Consider the following 20,008-nt stretch of genomic DNA (forward strand, 5'->3'; position numbering starts at 1 on the left):
CATGTTCATAAATAAGGCAAGCGACTGCTTTATGAATGCTTTTTCTTAACCTTCTACTATTATCAATAAATATAGTAATAAGAGCTATTGTTATAATATAGGGCACATATAACAGCTTCTTTTTTTTCCGGGTAACTACTTCTTTTCTGAGTGTTAAAAGGTCGAATCCAGCTACCCTTACTCTAAGGTGGGGGGGGTCCAATACCACCAGTTTTTTAAGTACTTAACTACGTGAGGGAGTAGAAGACCAAGCGAATGTAACTGGGAATGGGGGACTCTTTCTTTTTAGAGCGTTTTCTGCTTGCTTAAATCCATTACAAACTGGTAGTTTAATCACTTACATATTCAAGGAAATAGCACACAGCGAGGTCCTCAGGAGCCCTGAAATCCTCTGTGGAAACCCCGAAAGCACTGCCGCTCGGGATAAACCTGCGAGCTGGCAGGCGCGCCGCTGCAGGGAGGCCGGGTGGGGGTGGAGCCAAGGGCCGGAAGGGGCGGGGCTAGCCTGGAGCGCCACGGCTCCCGAGCGCCGCCGGCGGCCGCGTGGGTCGGGGGGCGGTTACTTTTCCGCCTGCAGCTGGAGGAGAAAGACTCCTGAGTCACCGTCGGCCTTGCGCGAGGGATGGCAGCGCCTGCGGCCAGTCGCCGGGCTCTTCGTATCGGGGGTCCCCGCGGAGTTAAGTCCGCTTCCTGCCGGGAACCCGACTCTGTGCCAGAGCCCATGAATCAGCCTCGGGCCCCTCCGTCCTGTGGGTCCAGGGCCCCGGGCCCCGGTACCTTTCGGGGTGCAGCCGAGCGGTCGGCGTCGCCTCAGCTTCAAGGTCATCCCGGGAGGCCACCTTCTCCCCAGCCCTGGTGGACGCAGCCTTGAGCTTAACTCCGCGCCTTCTGCTCAGTCGCATTTTGTGAGTAACCGTTACCTGCAAGTCTTAGCTGACCCTTCTCTGTAGTAAACCCTGATTTCGCTTGTTCTCAGCCCAAACTAATTAAGGGCCCTCTGTGATTTTGTTCCGAGGCGGCTGGAAAGTAGGGCGGGTGGTTTCGCGCCCCGCCTAGGCCTTGGCTGGAGCCCTTTGTATTCCCAGTAAAGCTTTGTGTGTGGCCTAGACCGATTCAGGAGTGGGCGCTCATTTATCCTTAGGGAAAGTTCTATAAAAGGGGGAGGGATTAGCTCTTAGATATTAAGACAATCTTAACTGGACTCTAACTGGTTTTTAAATTTAACACAGCAGTTTACCTCCTTGCAATGAATTGTGGTCTTGACACAGTGGATCATCGTTGGCGTTTGTTCCTGGATGTTCATTTGTAAATACGTTCTAGAGACGTGGCATTGAAGTTGCAGAACAGTATGTCCGGTCTAGAAGGCGCTTAGGCTGTAAATGCCTGCTATATATACCTTTAGATGCTTGGGTTTACATAGAGATGTGTATTTCTGGACATAATACGGAAAAAATTGGTCAACACCTGGGAGACTGAAAGAACTTTTGCTTATTAAAAAGCAAGTTACAATGAATACCTTAATACCTTGTCGATGAGATTTGCTATAGTCCTGTGGGGTTTTTTTTTCTCCCCAGAATTTGAAGTACACGTTGTTTGATCTAAAACAATATAGCAGTTAACTGTCAGTAGGGCAAATGTGATAGCTTAAAGTAGTATCTATTTGATATTAGAGTCAGTCATCCTTTTTGAGGCCTAAGTGGCTTGAATCATGTTTTCATTGCTAAGTGTTGGAATTTTTAAAAATTTTACAAAATGTTTGATTAAAAATGTGATAATGTATATCAGTCCTTAGGTATGATAAATTGATAAATACACGGGAGCCCAAAGATGCATTTAAGAACTAGAATATTAGGAGTTCCCATTGTGGCTCAGTGGTTAACGAACCTGACTGGTATCCATGAGGACGCAGGTTCGAACCCTGGCCTTGCTCAGTGGGTTAAGGATTCAGCGTTGCCATGAGCTGTGGTGTAGGTTGCAGACTCGGCTCAGATCTTTCATTGCTGTGGCTGTGGTGTAGGCCAGCAACTACATCTCTGATTTGACCCCTGGCCTGGGAACCTCCAGCCTTGGTTGCTGCTCTAAAAAGACAAAAGACCAAAAAAAAAAAAAAAAAAAAAAAAAGCTGGAATATTAGCATCTATTTGCTTCCCTTCCATCCTGAGGTACCCATCATCTGGGATTTTGTGCCCAGACTCATTTTTTAGAGGGGTGTAGGATGGATAGCAGTTTTATTATACATACATGTCCCTAAACTTTCTTTTTGTTTGTTTTAGGCTTTACACAAATGGGACTTGCAGGTAATTGTCAGAAATGCCATGAGTAATATGTTTAACTGAAATTTTCCAAGTTGCAGTTATTCATAACCAGTAATTTGGGTTCTGGATATTATGTGAAATATTTCAGGATTTCAAAATTTGAAAATGATAAATTGTTTTGCAAGGTCCGACATTTGATATGTCTTCATAAATCATTTCCAGTTGCTATCTGGTTCAATGATTTATCCTCCTGGGGTGTCTTAGGACATGATCTGTGGCCCTGCTCATGCCCTTTGCAATACATAAGTATGCTTTCAGGCAACTTGGGACTTAATTCTCCAGGACTATGTCCAGTAATGATGTCAACATAATGCATCTCTGCTTCAAAATAGTATTAGATCTGCCACGATATGCTTTTAGTTGGAGGTCTGCACACTTGTTTTTATATATCTAACCTTTAACCTGGCTCATCTCATCTTGTCAAGCTCTGAGACAGAAAAGCAATGGCTGGCTACTCATTAGAACCATCATGTCTTAAAATCTATACTACCACAGTAAAGAACATCATAAATATATCCACCATTTTTCCTCATGCTAATACATCTATTTCCAGCTTGGAAAAATCACTTATGGAATTATTAGGGCCTAAATAGTTAAAAGGACTAACATATATGCAGATCATTATAGATATTTAAAATTTTGGATTTATCAGATTTGACTGCCAGAAAAGTATAATTGAGCAGCAAGCACATTCTTTTGTTCCTTCAAAGATGTGTTAAACAACAGATAGAAAATTATTCCACTATATAGTCTTTATTGTTAGTGGTTTTTATTAAAAAGTTGATTGGAGTCAGGAAGATTGTTTTGTTTTTTAATGGCTCCTGATAAGAATAGGAAAAAATCTTACTGGACCATACTGCATATGAGACTCCAAACAAGTAGATGCAAGAACAAATGAGAATTCACAGTGATATATATTTAATTTCTAGGTACAACAGAACTCCTAAGTTGAAGATGAATGAAGGTCATCTTCAGATAAATGTTTTCTAAAATTTGCCATAGAGGATGGCTATGAAAAAAACCACTAGGAGGACAACTGCATGTTACAAGGTACCAAAGGTTATAATGTTAAATTGTGTGCTTTTTTATGTTTGTGGTATTATTCCTGAAGAACAGTACCAAAAATGTTTAATAACTGGCATAATGATGACTCAAATTACTTTTTGCCGTTTACCCAGCTGAGGGTGACTTTGAAGAAATAATTTCAAGACTGAGATGCCAGTAACCCATGTTATGTGAATTACTTAAATATAATGCAGTTCTTATTAAAATAGGTGAAATGTTCTTTTCAACATACAGGTACCTGCAGGTGAATGTTCAAGTCCTTAGCATTAGTGTAGAAATACTTCATTGCCTCAAGTAAGTACATAAGATTTGTCAAATAACCAAATTTATTGATAACTTGAAACTATCTGATAAAACTCCAAAGGGCTGGGGCCATTTCCTTTTAAAAATGCCTTTGTGAGTCAGCTGTATGATTTTCTCTGTTTTGAGAATGGAATGATTTTTACTGTTTCTGATTTTTTTTTTTCCAGAGATGTGGCATACAGCATTTCGGAAGGAAAAATGAACTGGTCAAGAAGACATGAAGCAAATGATGAAAAATTAATAATTTTATTTAACATTGATCATCTCACAATAAATTCTGTAGAAAAATACAAATTCAAATTATTAATTGCGGGACAATAAAGTCTGTTATCTTTAAAGTATATAAAGTCTTTAAAGAGCTTCATTTTCATAGTTTCTAGTCAGGCTTGTTTTTAACATACCTTAGGGATAATGTATTCTTGTCAATAACTAGCTCCTCTGTGGATAGTGATTCTCTCTGAAGTGGCAGGTGGGAGGTAGCTGGGGAGACATTTTTAGTACATCCAGTTCTCATACGCTTTCTTGCTTTAGGGGATTTCTAGAGAGATCCTAATCACTAGATACTAGATAATTGCATACTAGGGTCTCCCCTTCAGAACCTGCCTTGATAACTGGGAAACAAGCACAGTTGACTCATTAACTACAAGGAGGCACAAACTCTCATTGAAGTAAAAAATCCAGGTATAGCCTTACCATCTGCCCTTTGTATCCAAGGTTCCACATCCTCTGATTCAATCAGCTGCAAATTGTATGCTGTAGTATGTACTGGGAAAAAAAAAAAAAAAAAAACTCCTCCCTTTCTGTGGACCCATGCAGTTCGAACTGGTGTTCAGATTTTAACTAGTTTAGATTTCCAAAATTCCTTAATAAATTGCCCCTTACAAGTAAAGCTTTCACCTGTGACCTACAGATTTTTTAATTTTATTCTTGGTTTGCTTTTACATTTGTGAAGAAAAAAGTTCTAATCCTGGTTCAGGTAATAATATGCTAGATTAAGACGAGTAGTGACTGGACAGTCTGTTCAGGGGTTACAAACTTCAAATTTATAAGAGTTTGAAAACAACTGAAATCCTACCCAGGTGAAGATTTAAATTTAGCTAAATCTTAACTTTTCCCCTGTTGAGTCCCATAGTACACAAATTCTTCGCTTTTATCGGGGTTATAATTTCAATATGGTAAGTCAAACAGTATAAAGTGTATAGCAGTATCTCTATGATCACATCCCATCAGAAGCAACTTTTGAAATCATTCCACCCTCACTGTTCTCTTGTTTGATCAACAGAATCTGACACTTCACAATTGTAAAATGGAGGCCATTTTATGGATCCCAGTTTGATAAAATGTGTTTTGCCTTCATCCTACAGAGAACAGAAAGCAAATCTGTAAGAAGCCACAAAATAAAGTCTACAATTTGTAATACATAATTTTTTTAAAAAACAGATTTGCCTTTTGAAAACAACAGTGTATATGGTCTCTGGCATTAGTAGATATGCAATAAATACTGTTGATGGCTAGGAAATAAAATAGTAAATCATCTGTCAAAGTCCTGTGTCGAGTGAGAGCTGTCTACCTTTATGGTTAAGCTCCATGAAGTACCATTTTCTACAAAAACTGAGTAGTATCTTGGTTAATAAGGCGGCAATTTTATGACATTAACCTTTTAGTGAGTAGAACTGTCTTAAAACTTTTAAAAGTGAAAACAGGGATTTGGGGGTTTTATAAATAAGTATATTTTCTCATGGTGACCCTACCTTTTCAGAGCAGATATTTTCCCTCCAGAAATGAAGGCCAGGGAGTTCCCTTCTGGTGTGGAGGGTTAGGTAACTGTCATCACTGCAACAGTCTGGGTTACTGCTATGGTGTAGTTTCAGTTAGAAGCCCAGAAACAGTGTGCCACAGGTGCAGCCAAAAAAAAAACAAAAACAAAAAAAAACCCCAGGAGTTCCCGTAGTGGCACAGTGGTTAACGAATCCGACTAGGAACCATGAGGTTGCGGGTTCGGTCCCTGCCCTTGCTCAGTGGGTTAACGATCTGGCGTTGCCGCGAGCTGTGGTGTAGGTTGCAGACGCGGCTCGGATCCCGCGTTGCTGTGGCTCTGGCGTAGGCTGGTGGCTACAGCTCCGATTTGACCCCTAGCCTGGGAACCTCCATATGCCGCGGGAGCGGCCCAAGAAATAGCAACAACAACAACAACAACAAAAAGACACATGAAAAAAAAAAAAACCCCAGAAAACAAAAATGACAAGGTTTGCAATTTGGTTTCTTTGCCTTTCAGTACCTTTCTTGTAACTAGTTAGGTTTAAAGAGCCAATTACAGCTCCTTAATACAATGTAAATTACTTTTTTCATATAACCTGGTTTAAAAATGGAAAAATTCCAAGGCTTTTCCTGATCCCATAATTAAGGCTTTTAAAACAATACAATGGACGTGTCAATATATAGCAAAGCATGAAAAGTCCTTAAATTGAAGGCTTCTGGTTATATAAATGCTGTTATTTACTCATAAATTTGTCATGTTTGCAAATGTAAGAAAAAAATGGTCTTAAATACTTGTAGAAAGGGAATGTATATATATGTATATATATGAATTACGGGGTCACTTTGCTGTACAGCAGAAATTGGCACATTGCAAATCAACAATACTTTAATGAAAAAAGAATCTAAAAAAAAATAAGTATAGATCTAAATACTCTCACCAAAGAAATAGCAATTATATGACCTGATGCAAGTATGGTGGTAATCAGTTTGAAATACATAAGTGTATAAAAACACATTATATACCTTAAATTTACACAATATTATATTTCAATTGTACCTCTAAAGCTGGAAAATTTTTAATTAAAAATTTTAAAAAGTTTCTTCTAAAAATACTATAGGTAAATATTTAATGTATTATTGCCATCCTGTGACAAATAGAGGGAACTACACAAATCAACCATTTTTTACATTGCTTACTTTCAATAATCTTTATATTTTTATCTGTGGACCACTGATATACTGGGCTATCCAGGTTTTTTTTAAAATACGATTCCCCTAAATTTTTTTTTGGCCATACCCACAACATGCTGAAGTTGCCCAGCCAAGGATCAAACCCTGTGCTACAGCAGCAACCTGAGCCACAGCAGTGTCAAAGCCAGATCCTTAACCCACTGAACCACAAGGGTACTCCCAAGGATTCTTCCAAATTTTAAATTTCTGCTGTTGGCTTTGAGATTTGGATTAGTGTCTATTAGCAATTAATTTGAAGGAACTATATTTTATATTTGTAAGATGGCATTCTAAAGTACACCTATACACAAGATTATCTGAAGCATTACTTCAAAATCACCCACACATTTTTCCACTGCTTAAATAGAAATGAAGAAAAAACTTTTCCTCAGATTGCTTATTCATCACTAGCAAAAACAGCTGTCCCAGGTCCATATGTGGCAATAAACTGTTGGAGTTGTTGTTGGCACTGAGTCAGATAGATATCCCTTTGTTCTAGATATTCTTCATCATATAGTTCAAATGGAAATACTGCATTTGGAGCAACACAAAATACAGTGGCCCCTAAATGAAGAAGGAAAAAGTACAAATGAGAAATACTTAAAACTGCTAAATATGAAATATGCTTTCCATAAAATAGTGAAAATTTTAAAATTAATTTCTGATCGAACAGAGTGTTTCAATAACCATTATTTCATTTTATTTTTTTAATTTTTTGTCTTTTGAGGGCCGTACTTGCGGCCATCTTGTTCCCAGGCTAGGGGTCTAATAGGAGCTGTCGCTGCCAGCTTCCACCAAAGCCACAGCAACACCAGATCTGAGCCTCATCTGAGACCTACACCACAGCTCACCGCAATGAAGGATCGTTAACCCCCTGAACGAGGCCAGGAATCAAACCTGCAACCTCATGATTCCTAGTCGGATTCGTTTCCGCCGTGCCATGATGGGGACTCCTTAATAACCATTATTTAAAAAAAAAATTTGAGAACAAGGAAACAGGTTCAGTAAATCCACAAACGTACTATGGCCAATGGAAAAAATATATGTTGATGTTTACATTTTCAACTTTGAAAACTATAGAAATTTGTCAGCTATTGAAATAGTCATGTGAAGTAAGGAGGTGGAAGAAGTAAAGAGATAAGGTATTGGAAAGTAAAGACACAATAAGCTTTATTTGATAAAGATAAATCTATGGAATAGAACTGAGAGCCTGGAAATTGCCTCACCTATATGGTTAAATGATTTTTGTTGGTTTTTTTTTTTTTTTTTTTTTTTTAAGGCCACACCCATGACATAGGGAGGTTCCCAGGCTAGGGGTCTAATCAGAGCTTCAGCTGCCAGCCTCAGCCACAGCCACAGCAACGCAGGATCCGAGCCACATCTGCAACCTACATCACAGCTCACAGCAATGCCAGATGGTTAACCCACTGAGTGAGGCCAGGGATCGAACCTGCAACCCCATGGTTACTAATCGGATTCATTTCCATTGTGCCACAACAGGAACTCCTGGTTAAATGATTTTTGACAAGGGTGTCAAGACAATTCAATGGAGAAAGAACAGTCTTTCAAAAAAATAATGCTCTGAAAATGATATTCACATGCAAAAGAATGAAGTTGGTTCCTTACCTTTCATCATAAGCAAAAGTTAACTCAGTGAATCAAAGACCTATATGTAGAACTAAAACTATAAAAGTCTTAGAAAAACACATTGGGGAAATGCTTCATGACACTGAATTTGGCAATGATTCCTATGATATAACACCAAAAGCACAGGCAATGAAAGAAAATAGATAAAACAGACCACATCAAAATTAAAAACTTTTGGCATCAAGAGTTACAATCAACAGAGTGAAAAGACAACCCATGGAATGGGAGAAAATATTTGCAAATCATGTATCAGATAGTGGGGCTATAACTCCAAGAAAATACCTCATTTTTAAATGGGCAAAAGACTTGAATAGACATTTCTCCACAAAGATATATAAATTGCCAATAAGCACATGAAAAGATGCTCAACATCATTAACCATTAGAAAAAAATGCAAATGAAAACCACTAGATAGTACTTCACACCCATAAGTATGACTACTCTCAAAAACTAAACAAAACAGAAGAAAATAAGTGTTGGCAAGGATGTGGAGAAATTGGAACCCTTGTGCACAGTTGGTGGAAATATAAAATGGTACAACCCCTACAGAAAAAAATATGGCCATTCATCAGAAAAATTAAAACAGAATTACAGATTCTGCAATTTGGCTTCTAGGTATATGCCCAAAAGAATTGAAAGTAAGGTCTCAAAGATATATTTGCACACTCATGTTCATTAGCAGCATTATTCACAACTTCAGTGTCCACTGATGGGTGAATAATGTATATATGGTGTAAAATGTGGTATGTATATATATATATACACACACACACACACACAGAGACAATGGAATATTATTCAATTTTAGGAAGAAAATTCTAATGCATGCTTACAATATTGATGAACCTTGAGGACATCATGCTAAGTGAAAAAAGCCAGACAAAACAGGACAAATATATGATACCACTTACATGGGGTACCTAGAGAAGTCAAATTCATAGAGGTAGAAAGTAGAATAGTGGCTGCCAGGAGCTGAGGGAAGGGGAATTAGAGGGTTATTGTTTAACGAATATGGATTTTCAGTTTGGGAAAACAAAAAGGTGACAGAGTTGAGTGGTGGCAACAATGTGAATCTCTCCAACACCACAACCCTGTACACTTAAAAATGGTTACGATGGTAAATTTTATGTATATTTTACCACAGTTACAGAAAGCAAAACAAAACAGAACCTTGGACTAATATTGCAGAAGTTAAGCTCTTAAATTGTTTCGCTGATTGTTTCATTGAATAAGTAACGAAAGTTACTGGCTGGGAGTACAGCTGCTAGAGACAGAGCCTGCCTTCCTAGAGCTGCCTGTCATCAGCAAACACTTAAGTGGCCTCAGCCTTCTGTGACTGCTCCCTTGACAGCTCTACCTTACCTGAAACCTTGCTGTCCTTTGATAACACTGCTTCCCTTGTGGCTCTCTAAAGTGAATATCTTTATTCTCAAATGCCCCACATACGAAGAAAAAGTCAGTGCCTAACTTGATGCCGCTTTGCAGCTTCCAGACCATTCTTTCCTTTAGTTAAAAATCTTTACAGAGGTCCCTGGTGGCTCAGTAGGTTAAGGATCAGGCATTGTCACTGCTGTGGCAGGGGTTTGATCCCCGGCCTGGGAACTTCCAAGTGCCATGGTGTGGGCAGAAAAAAAAAAAAATTTCCTCCTGATGTTCAGTGCCTCTTGGGCTTTATCACCCTTTCCTCTTCTACAATGAAGTCATCAACCTGCCCTCAGCACTCGGTTCACAATCTCCCTCTCTGCCCTAAGACCTGTCATTCAGCGATTTCCATGTGAGTGACCATTTAACTCCCAAACTCCAACTGTCCCGACCTTTCCCTCCGCCTCAACCACACATTCCCAAAGTCTAAGGAATCTGAGTATCTCCAGAAGCTTACTTCAAAGCCGTGAGTTTAAATGTCCCACTTCCCTACCCTACCTTCTATGCTTTCAGGTCTTCTCTCTCAGAGACCACCAGTTGGCTTCCTTCAATTCACTTCCCTCTCTTAGCCAATTTAAGAGTCCCTCCCTCTGTAGGTTCAAACTGTTACACATGGAAAGGATAAACCACAAGGTCCTACCATATAGCACAGGGAACTATATTCAATAGCCTTAGATAAACCATGATGGAAAAGAATATGAAAAAGAATGCATATATGTATAACTGAATCACTTTGCTGTACAGTGGAAATTAACACAGCATTATAAGTCAACTATACTTCAATGAAAAACTAAAAAAAGTTAAAAAAAGTCTCTCCCTTGCAGTCTCCCCACACCCTTGTCGCTCTGCAACACTCTGCCATAATATACTCATCTAGCAAAACCTCAGCTCTGCTTGAACCCAGCCATTTACTTTGTGCTGGCATTCAGGCTGCTGGGCAAAAAAAACACACAACTGGCATTTCTTGGTTTCACTTTAAATGAATCACAGAAACCTAAAATGGGTAGTTGCACTGCCTGACAACCCTGCCGAGTTTCTCTAACACAGTTGCTTTTCTTTTCTCCCACAATGACTATTATATTCCCATATTCTCTCTTCAGACCTTTTGTTTTTAGCTGATGAACTTGTGTAAATATAAGACCAGACCTACATGACTTGATTCCATATCCATTGTTTTCCCTCCTATAAAATGAAGTGATTCTTTTTTTTTCTCCTTTGGCGGCATATGGTGGGCTAGGGGTCAAATCAGAACTACAGCTGCCAGCCTACACTTTAGCCACAGCAACACTGGTTCTGAGCCACAGCTGTGGCCTATACTGCAGCTCATGTCAACGCCTGATCCTTAACTCACTGAGCAAGGCCTGGGATCAAACCCACATCCTCACAGATTCTATGTTGAATTCTTAACCCACCAAGCCACAATGTGAACTCCTGAAGTGATTCTTCTATTAGAGGCATTTACCCTCACATGTTCTCTGGATCCCATCCCCTCTCACCTTTTTAAGGACTTTAATACCTTTGATCTTTCCCTCTTTCTGTGGTATCATTAGCTTACTTTCTACTACACATCATATGATCTATTATCTTCTATATTAAAAAAGAAAAAACTCTTCCTAGACCACACATCCTTCTCCAGCCAATACCCTATTTCCTTTCTCATTTTCACAAATATCTCAAAACAGTCTATGTCTGCCACCTCCATATCTTCAAGTTCTATCCCACCCAAATCCCCACTCCACTGAAATAGTTCTAATCCTGATTTCTATACACTCTAGATTGCCAAATCTAATCTTATTCAAACTCTCAGCACATGATATAGTTGACCACTCCACTCCTTTCTTAAAACACTCTCTCTCTTGGCTTCTGTAATACCACTGCCTCTCAGTCTCCTTTGTCAGTTCTTCCTCAACTCCATTTATAAATATTGGAATTCTTCAAAGAAAGTCCTGGGGTTCTCTGTGTAGCCTCTCTCTCAGTGATTTTACCTATTCCAGGGCTTTAAGAACCATCTCTGTGCTGATGATTCCTAATTCCTGATTATAATTCTAGGTTAGAACTCTCTTCTAAACCCCACATTATTACATCTATCTATTGGTATCTCTATAGGATGCCTCAAATTTATGTCTATAATTTGATTCTCACTCCCCTTTTTTTCTTTCTTCCCAGCACCATGATCCACTCAGTTGCTCGAGGCAGAAACCTGGAAGTTTTCCTTAATTCTTCCCTCTTTCCATTGCCCTACCTTCTAAATCTAATTTATAGGAGTTCCCGTCGTGGCGCAGTGGTTAACAAATCCGACTAGGAACCATGAGGTTGCGGGTTCGGTCCCTGCCCTTGCTCAGTGGGTTAACGATCTGGCGTTGCCGCGAGCTGTGGTGTAGGTTGCAGACGCGGCTCGGATCCTGCGTTGCTGTGGCTCTGGCGTAGGCCTGTGGCTACAGCTCCGATTCGACCCCTACCCTGGGAACCTCCATATGCTGCGGGAGCGGCCCAAGAAATAGCAACAACAACAACAAAAGACAAAAAAAATAAAATAAAATAAAATAAATCTAATTTATAAGGACAACTATTGATTTCTGCAACCAATAAAAATATCCCCGAGTAGGTATTAGTTTCCTGCTATGATTAAAGTAACATTTAAGGAGCTCTTAGCATTGTTTTGCTTAAGGCTTAAAAAAGAATATACTTAACTGAAACTCATTATGAAAACAAAAAGTAACTAAAGGTGAAAAAAACTTCACATAGTTTTATTTCCGTCAACAAATCCTTTCTTAAATACTTTAAGAAAGTCTTGACAAAATAGTTATCAAGTGAAAATAGCCATATTCAGTCACAGGAGTCCTTAATATTATAAAACCAGAGTTTCTAAACTCAAAGTCACACATTTTTGTCTTCTTACTGAAATCTAGTTGTGTCTTAACAGTTTTGCTGGTAATGGCATGTTATAGTAAAATTGACAGCATTTTTTTCTTCATGATACATAAAATAATGTGTCAGATTTTATCAGGTATATTTTAAAATATAGAATAAGAGAAGAATGTAAATATAAAGCAAATTCAAAACAAAAATACATATTCTCCTTCATATTTATTATTGGTTGGGAACCAGTGTCTTTCTCTTTTGGTAAATAAAACTAATTCAGGATGATAATTAACTTTCTAGGGGTCATGAACTTCTAAGACATACTTCATAAAGCTTCTAATTCATCTCCTAAATCACAGCAATATCTTTTTTAATTCATCTCCTAGAGTAATGAAAATAAAAACAAAAATTTTTAAATGTGACCTAATTAAACTTAAAGGTTTTTGCAAAGCAAAGGAAATCTTTAACAACATAAAGATAACCCACAGAATGGGAAAAAATCTCTGCAAACGAAGCAACCAACAAGGGCTTAATCTCCCAAATATACAAACATCTCATACAGCTTTACACCAAAGAAAGAGCAACCCAATAAAGAAATGGTCAGAAGATTTAAACGGACATTTCTCCAAAGAAGACAGAGAGCCAAAAAGCACATGAAGAGATGGTCAACATCACTAGTTATTAGAGAAATGCAAATCAAAACTACGAGGTATCACTTCACACCAGTTAGAATGGCCACCATCAAAAAGTCTACAAACAATAAACTCTGGAGAGAGTGTGGAAAAAGGGGAACCCTATTACACTGTTAGTGGGAATGTAAGGTGGTACAACTGCCGTGGAGAACAGCATGGAGGTTCCTTTAAAAACTAAATATAGAGCTACCATATGATCTAGCAAACACACTCCTGGGCACATATCCAGAGAAAACCATAATTCGAAAATATATGTGCACCTCCATGTTCATTTTAGCACTATTCACAAAATAGCCAAGATGCAGAAGCAACCAAAATGTCCATCAACAGAGGACTGAATAAAGATGTGATAAATATGTACAATGGAATATTATTCAGCCATAAAAGGCATGAAATAACACCATTTGCAGCAACATGGATAGACCTAGAGATTATTATACTAAGTGAAGTCAGACAGAGAAAGACAATTATTATATGAGATCAGTAATATGTAGCATCTAATAGAAATGATACAATAGAACTTAAAAGAAAAAGATTCAAAGATTTTGAAACCAAACTTTTGTTTACCAAAAGGAAAACATGGAGGGGGAGGGATAAAGAGCAGGGTTGGGATTGATACATACACACTATTATATCTAAAATAGACAGGTAATGGGGACCTAATGTATAGCACAGGGATATTTACTCAGTACTATGTGGTAACCTACATGGGAAAAGAAAGTGAAAAGGAAAGGATATATGTACACATATAACTGATATACTTTGCTGGATGCCTGAAATTAACAGAACTTCTTAAGTTAACTATATTCCAAAAAATGTTTTTTAAAGTAAACACATTTTTTTCCTTTTTTCTTTTTTTTTTTTGCTTTTTAGGGCCACATCCATGGCATATGGAAGTTCCCAGGCTGGGGATTGAATCAGAGCTACAGCTGCCGGCCTACATATACCAGCCACAGCTACGTGGGATCCTAGCCACGTCTGCAACCTACACCACAGCTCACAGCAACGCCAGATTGTTAACCCATAGAGTAAGGCCGCATTCGTTAACCACTGAGCCATGAAGGGAACTCCCTAAATTAAACAATTTTTAAAAAATAAACTTGGAGTTCCTGTCATGGTGCAGTGGTTAACGGATCCGACTAGGAACCATGAGGTTGCAGGTTCGATCCCTGGCCTTCCTCAGTGGGTTAAGGATCTGGTGTTGCCGTGAGCTGTGCTGTAGATTGCAGACTCGGCTCAGATCTTTCATTGCTGTGGCTCTGGCGTAGGCCAGTGACTACAGCTCCGATTAGACCCCTAGCCTGGGAATCTCCATATGGCGTGGAAGCGGCCCTAGAAAAGGCAAAAGACAAAACAGACAAAACAAAAAAATAACAACTGATAATTCATCTCCCTAAGCAAAAATACATATACAAATTTACATATAATTTGGGGATTCACAAGCCCCTAAGACTCAAGGTTAAGAATTCTTGATTTAGATAATTATAGAACAAAGTCCTAATGCTCAATGCTTTAATGGATCTCTGTGAAAAGTTATTACAATATAAATCAAACTTAAATACTAAACATACATACACAGAAAAGTCAGTGTTAATACACAGCCTCTCTGGGTTGGAAATGAAAATTAAAAAGGAAAATCTCACTAAAATGAAGCGCAGAGGCCCAAAGGGGGAGCTCTTACTCTTGCGCAGCTTAACATCAGTGTAGATCCTAAAAGGAATAGACAAACCCTGCAAATCCAGCAGGAAGCGATACTGCTTTAACTACCACCCTCAAGAGGAAGAAAGATTTGCTCCTTGCCTGGCAACAGCTCTGACAGAGACTGTCACAGTGAAGCCAATGAAAAGCCACGCTACCTGGAACTCTGTTTCCTCCAAAGGACTTTCTGTTATAACAGTCCTCCCAACTTCCACTTCTCTATAGAAGTTTCTTCTTTACCAGACTTGCATGTGGTTTACCATAGTCGTGATGTCCTGAATTGCAATTCTTTCCTGCTCCCAAATAAACCCATTTTGCTGGTAAAATAACTGACTGTTTTATTGTTTTAGATTAACAGAACCAAAGCTTGGTTTGAAGGATGGTATAGCTCATCAAAATTAACGTCTCATATAATTCAGAAAGAACTTGGTGAGAATAATTCTCTTTTACCTTTAAGGCTCCTTTTATGTTTTTATTAGCAAAACCTTCGTTTTTTTTGCTCCCTTCATTTCGAATAATTAAATGTTTTAGTCACAGTATTATAACTAGCAATCCAGAGAAGGTGGTAATGCAAGATGATCACATTTTCTTGGGCTATGTGCCTAACTCCAGTGTAAGGGATGGCTTGATAATTAAATATTGCATGCTATTTTCAAAGAAAGATAAATCTGAAGTCATTTCATGTGTCATATTATGTACTTCCCCCTCCCTGGAATTCTCTAAGCAATGCAATAGTTCAAGCATAGAAACAATTATGCACAATTAGGAACTTAACATCAAATGATGACACTACCTATAAGCAATTTGTAAATGTTCAAATTCAAATAGACCTTCCTTGGTGGAAATTTATTTTTCTTTAAAATAAAATTTAAACTATATGTAATCTTAATTTAATGAACTAAAAATCTCTAAGTTTAAATATGATTATTTGTAGTGATCAATAACTTAATAAATTACCATATTTCAATGTGAGAGATGTTTCAAATAATAAGGCTGCAATTAGTACATCTTCTTTAAGCACTTTATTCCTTAAGTTCAGTCGAGCATGGGCTTCAGAAAGGGAAACTCTAAAAAAGAAAATTGATGCCAATCAAAATACGTTGATATTATAAAGATAATATATATTTTGACAGGAAAAAAACAAGATATGTGTAAATATAAGCCAAACCTTAAAGATAAGCGCATTTTAATTTTTTTTGAATTTTGGTTTATTTTCAAAACATGTTTTCCTACCAAATTAAACAGACTATTCCAGAACAAGGAAGTACCCTGACTTATTATCAAAGAATTGGTTTCTAACCTTGCTTTTCTTTACTATTCTACATGCCCTTCCAAGTTCTGTTCAATTAAATACACTATTGGGGAAGTTCCCCTTGTGGCTCATTGGTTAACGAACCCAATTAGGATCCATGAGGATGTGGGTTCAATCCCTGGCCTTGCTCAGTGGGTTAAGAATCATGGTATTGCTGTGAGCTGTGGTGTAGGTCGCAGACGCAGGTGAGTTCTGGCATTGCTGTGGCTGTGGTGTAGGCTGGCAGCTGTAACTCCAATTCAACCCCCAGACTGAGAATTTCCATCAGCTGTGTATGCAGTCCTAAAAATATATATATATATATATATATATATATACTAAATAAATAAATACACAATTGGGAAAATTTACCTAACTAAATATCTCTTATAGACACATTGTTGGTGTTTTCACAGAATCTTGAAATTTCAATGTTGGAAGAGCCCTTAGAGAGCAAAGTTCAACTTCCCATCACACAATTGAATTTTCTCTACAACATTTCAGGCTACTCATTACTGTCTCTTCTGAACTTCCCCTAAGATTCACAAGGAATCATAAGGCAATCCATTCCTTTATTTTTTACTTTTAAACTAGCTTTAATGTACTTGAATGATTCCTGAATGTGGGGATCAGAAAATGTGAGCTATGTCTCTAGAATTTACTAGCTGTGTGAGTTTGTATGAATTACTTAATTTCTGAGATTTTTTTTAAAAAGCTTTGCTGTAAAATAGGGATAATAATAAAATTCATAAGGTTGTGATTTCAAATAAGGCATTTGAAAATTTTGGTACTCACCTACAAAGATTATATAAGCTTTTGGTTTCACTGCAGTTTATAAACACTGGTCTTATTTTGTCTTCTGGATTACAAAACAAGTTTAATACTTCTTAAATGTGACAGCTCTTCAAATATTCAAAGACAACTTTTCTAGTTGCTTCATGCTTTATCTTCTCCAAGATAAATATTCCTACTTCTTTTAATATGTCATGTGACATAATTTTCAGGCCCCTTATCATCCAGGTCACTCTCCCTGTGACCAGATTTGGTTAAGATTTCTTTTTAGGGAGTTCCCATTGTGGCACAGTGGGTTAAGAACCCAACATAGTATTCGTGAAGATGCAGGTTCCATCCCTGACCTCGCTTAGCAGGTTAAGGATCCAGCATTGCCACAAGTTGCAGTGTGGATCACAGGTGTGGTTTGAATCTGGTGTTGTTGCGGCTGTAAGCTTGCAGCTGCAGCTCTGATTGGACCCCTAGTTTGGGAACTTCCATATTCCACAGGTGTAGCAGTAAAAAGAAAAAAAAAAAAGATTTCTTTTTAGTATAGTACTAGAGTTGTGATTTGATTAGCAGAGTAGAGGTGAGGCAGAATTAGCATTTTCTTAACTCTTGATACTACATTCTATTAATACAATCCCAAATCACAATATTATTTACAGCCATATTACATTGCTTACTCATATTAAACATAAAAAGAATAAAATCTCAAATTTTTCATATTAAGCCACACGGCCCTTTTCCCATGCATTCACACTTGTACCAGGAAGGTTGGGACCTAATTAAAGACATTATATTTGTCCTATTAATTTTCTTCTTGCTATTCTAAGATCATTATTTGAGGCTCTGAAGATCTCTGCAGGATTTTTTAAATATGCAAATTGGATTATCATGTTCCTGATGTCCTCACCCAAGCTCCTAAAAATGTTGACCAGGAAGAATATGTACACAGTCTTTCTGGGAAGAGAGGAGAATATTGTTCAGTGCTATTTCTCTAGAAAGGCAAGGCTGGTGCTTTTAGGTACCTGTCTATATAAGTAGGGGAAATAGTCAAGGTTTATGAGTCTTCTGAATAGTGGTTAATTCACTTTTCTATTTCGTAAAACTCTTCTCCACCTCTATTGTTTATTTCTACAAATAGAAAAAAAAATAGAGTTGTCATATTAACTCTGTGTTATTCTTTTTTTTTTTTTTTTTTCTCTTTAAGGCCGCACCTGCACCATATGGAAATTCCCAGGCTAGGGTCTGATCAGAGCTGTAGCTTCTGGCCTACACCACAGCCACAGCGACATGGGATCTGAGCCACGTCTGCAAACTACACCACAGCTCATGGCAGAGCCAGATCCTTAACCCACTGAGAAAGGCCAGGGATAGAACCTGCATTCTCATGGTTCCTAGTTGGGTTTGTTAACCGCTGAGCCACGAAGGGAACGCCCAACTCTGCTTTATTCTTGAATCAATATATTCAAATGTAAACTGAGGCTGTGTGAGTTTAAATTAAAAATATCATTTTAAGCCAGAGAAAAAAACATGAGAAAATAGGATTTTCGAACTTTTTAAACTTTGACTATTGAGTATTTCAGTATTTTAAATATTACTTCGGAACATAGAAAGCATTATACAATTCTGTTTACCATTTTAAAACCTCACAGTTGATTTCTACCCTGCTTATCTTTAGCATTTTTTAATTCTATGAAAACAAATATACAGTTAGAGGAATTAACTATATATAACTCTTATAGTCCTATACTAGACATTTCCAGTCAGTCCTTCACTTGCTTTATTTTATATTGCAGTCATAACAAGATATTTGTTTATTCAATGGCTTATTTTACCCCTGGCCCTACTTCATAGTTTGGTTGAGATGATACATTAATCTTTATCAAATGAAGTAATGGTCAATCAAGAGGAGACTGTTTAAATTATGGTAAAGCCATATCACAACGCAGTAAAATTGTAATGCAGCTATTAAAACAGAATGAGGTAATTCTTTATGGCTGATAGTATATCATGATATGCTTACCTGCATGATTCCGTTTGGGCAAAAAGAGAATATCTATCCTTAGGAATATATATATATATTTATACATTAATAAAAATATCTTACATGTTTAAATAAAATATTCACCTAAAATATGTACCATTCAAATAAAATATGTATTTAATACACATCACATATTTATTTATTTATTTATTTTGTCGTTTTGCTATTTCTTGGGCCGCTCCCGTGGCATATGGAGGTTCCCAGGCTAGGGGTCCAGTCAGACCTGCAGCCACAGGCCTACACCAGAGTCACAGCAACACAGGATCCAAACCGCTTCTGTGACCTACACCACAGCTCACGGCAACGCTGGATCGTTAACCACTGAGCAAGGGCAGGGACCGAACTCTAACCTCATGGTTCCTAGTCGGATTCGTTAACCACTGAGCCACGACGGGAACTCCCACATCACATATTTAAAGTACATTTGTATATGTTATTTTTTTAATGGCCACACCCACAGCATAGGGAAGTTCCCAGGCCAGGGAATGAATTCAAGCCACAGCTGCAGCAACGCCAGATCCTTTAACCCTTGCACCAGGCTGGGAACCAAATCCACACCTCCACAGAGACTCAAGCCCACTGCACCACCACGGAACTCCTATGCTAGTATTCAAATGGATACTTTCTGGAAGGATACACAAAAGCTATTACCAGTGGTTATCTCTAGGGAGTAGGATAGTAATAGTAGAGTAAGCAGGGCATTTTATCATTATTTTAGACTTATATTTTCCTAAGTCTATACTTTACTTTTTTTAGGTTTTTTTTAAGTTTTAAAATGATTTTTATTTTTTCTATTATAGTTGTTTTACAGTGTTCTGTCAATTTCTACTATACAGCATAGTGACCCAGTCACACATCACACTTTACTTTTATAATAAAAATTAGTTTAAAAAAACTTTTCAGG

At 37.9% G+C, this 20,008-nt stretch overlaps 1 protein-coding gene, 1 long non-coding RNA gene and 1 other non-coding gene across 15 annotated transcripts in view; 2 read left to right on the top strand and 1 right to left on the bottom strand.

Moving 5' to 3' along the window:
• Positions 1-561: 561 nt before the first annotated feature.
• On the top strand, positions 562-4,024 carry LOC146403855 (uncharacterized). Of its 2 annotated transcripts, XR_014843717.1 has the most exons (5): positions 562-905; positions 2,274-2,297; positions 3,245-3,365; positions 3,615-3,674; positions 3,851-4,024. It is a non-coding gene; the product is annotated as an uncharacterized LOC146403855 (long non-coding RNA). The 2 variants fall into 2 exon arrangements; XR_014843718.1 differs by lacking the exon at positions 2,274-2,297.
• Positions 3,450-3,538, top strand: LOC146403856 (small nucleolar RNA SNORD87). Its single transcript, XR_014845024.1, has one exon. It is a non-coding gene; the product is annotated as a small nucleolar RNA SNORD87 (small nucleolar RNA).
• MCMDC2 (minichromosome maintenance domain containing 2) overlaps positions 3,911-20,008 on the bottom strand; it is a 44,302-nt gene continuing 28,204 nt past the window's right edge. For 4 of the 12 annotated variants that reach the window (XM_085022268.1, XM_085022267.1, XM_005663046.4 and 1 more), the window contains 2 exons: positions 15,950-16,059; positions 6,310-7,235 (listed from right to left, as the gene is read on the bottom strand). In XM_085022268.1, the coding sequence (XP_084878394.1) occupies positions 7,069-7,235; positions 15,950-16,059 (277 nt within the window). In that variant the 3' untranslated portion in view covers positions 6,310-7,068. Of the gene's footprint in view, positions 5,042-6,309; positions 7,236-15,949; positions 16,060-18,085; positions 18,192-20,008 lie in introns of those variants that run through there. The other 8 variants (XR_014843711.1, XR_014843712.1, XR_014843710.1 and 5 more) reach the window with 4 other exon arrangements.

This window comes from Sus scrofa, chromosome 4, assembly GCF_054392235.1.
Source record: "Sus scrofa isolate SSC_HxYL_T2T_F1_AM1 chromosome 4, Sscrofa_HxYL_maternal_Yorkshire_Landrace_v2.0, whole genome shotgun sequence".
NCBI lineage: Eukaryota > Metazoa > Chordata > Mammalia > Artiodactyla > Suidae > Sus > Sus scrofa.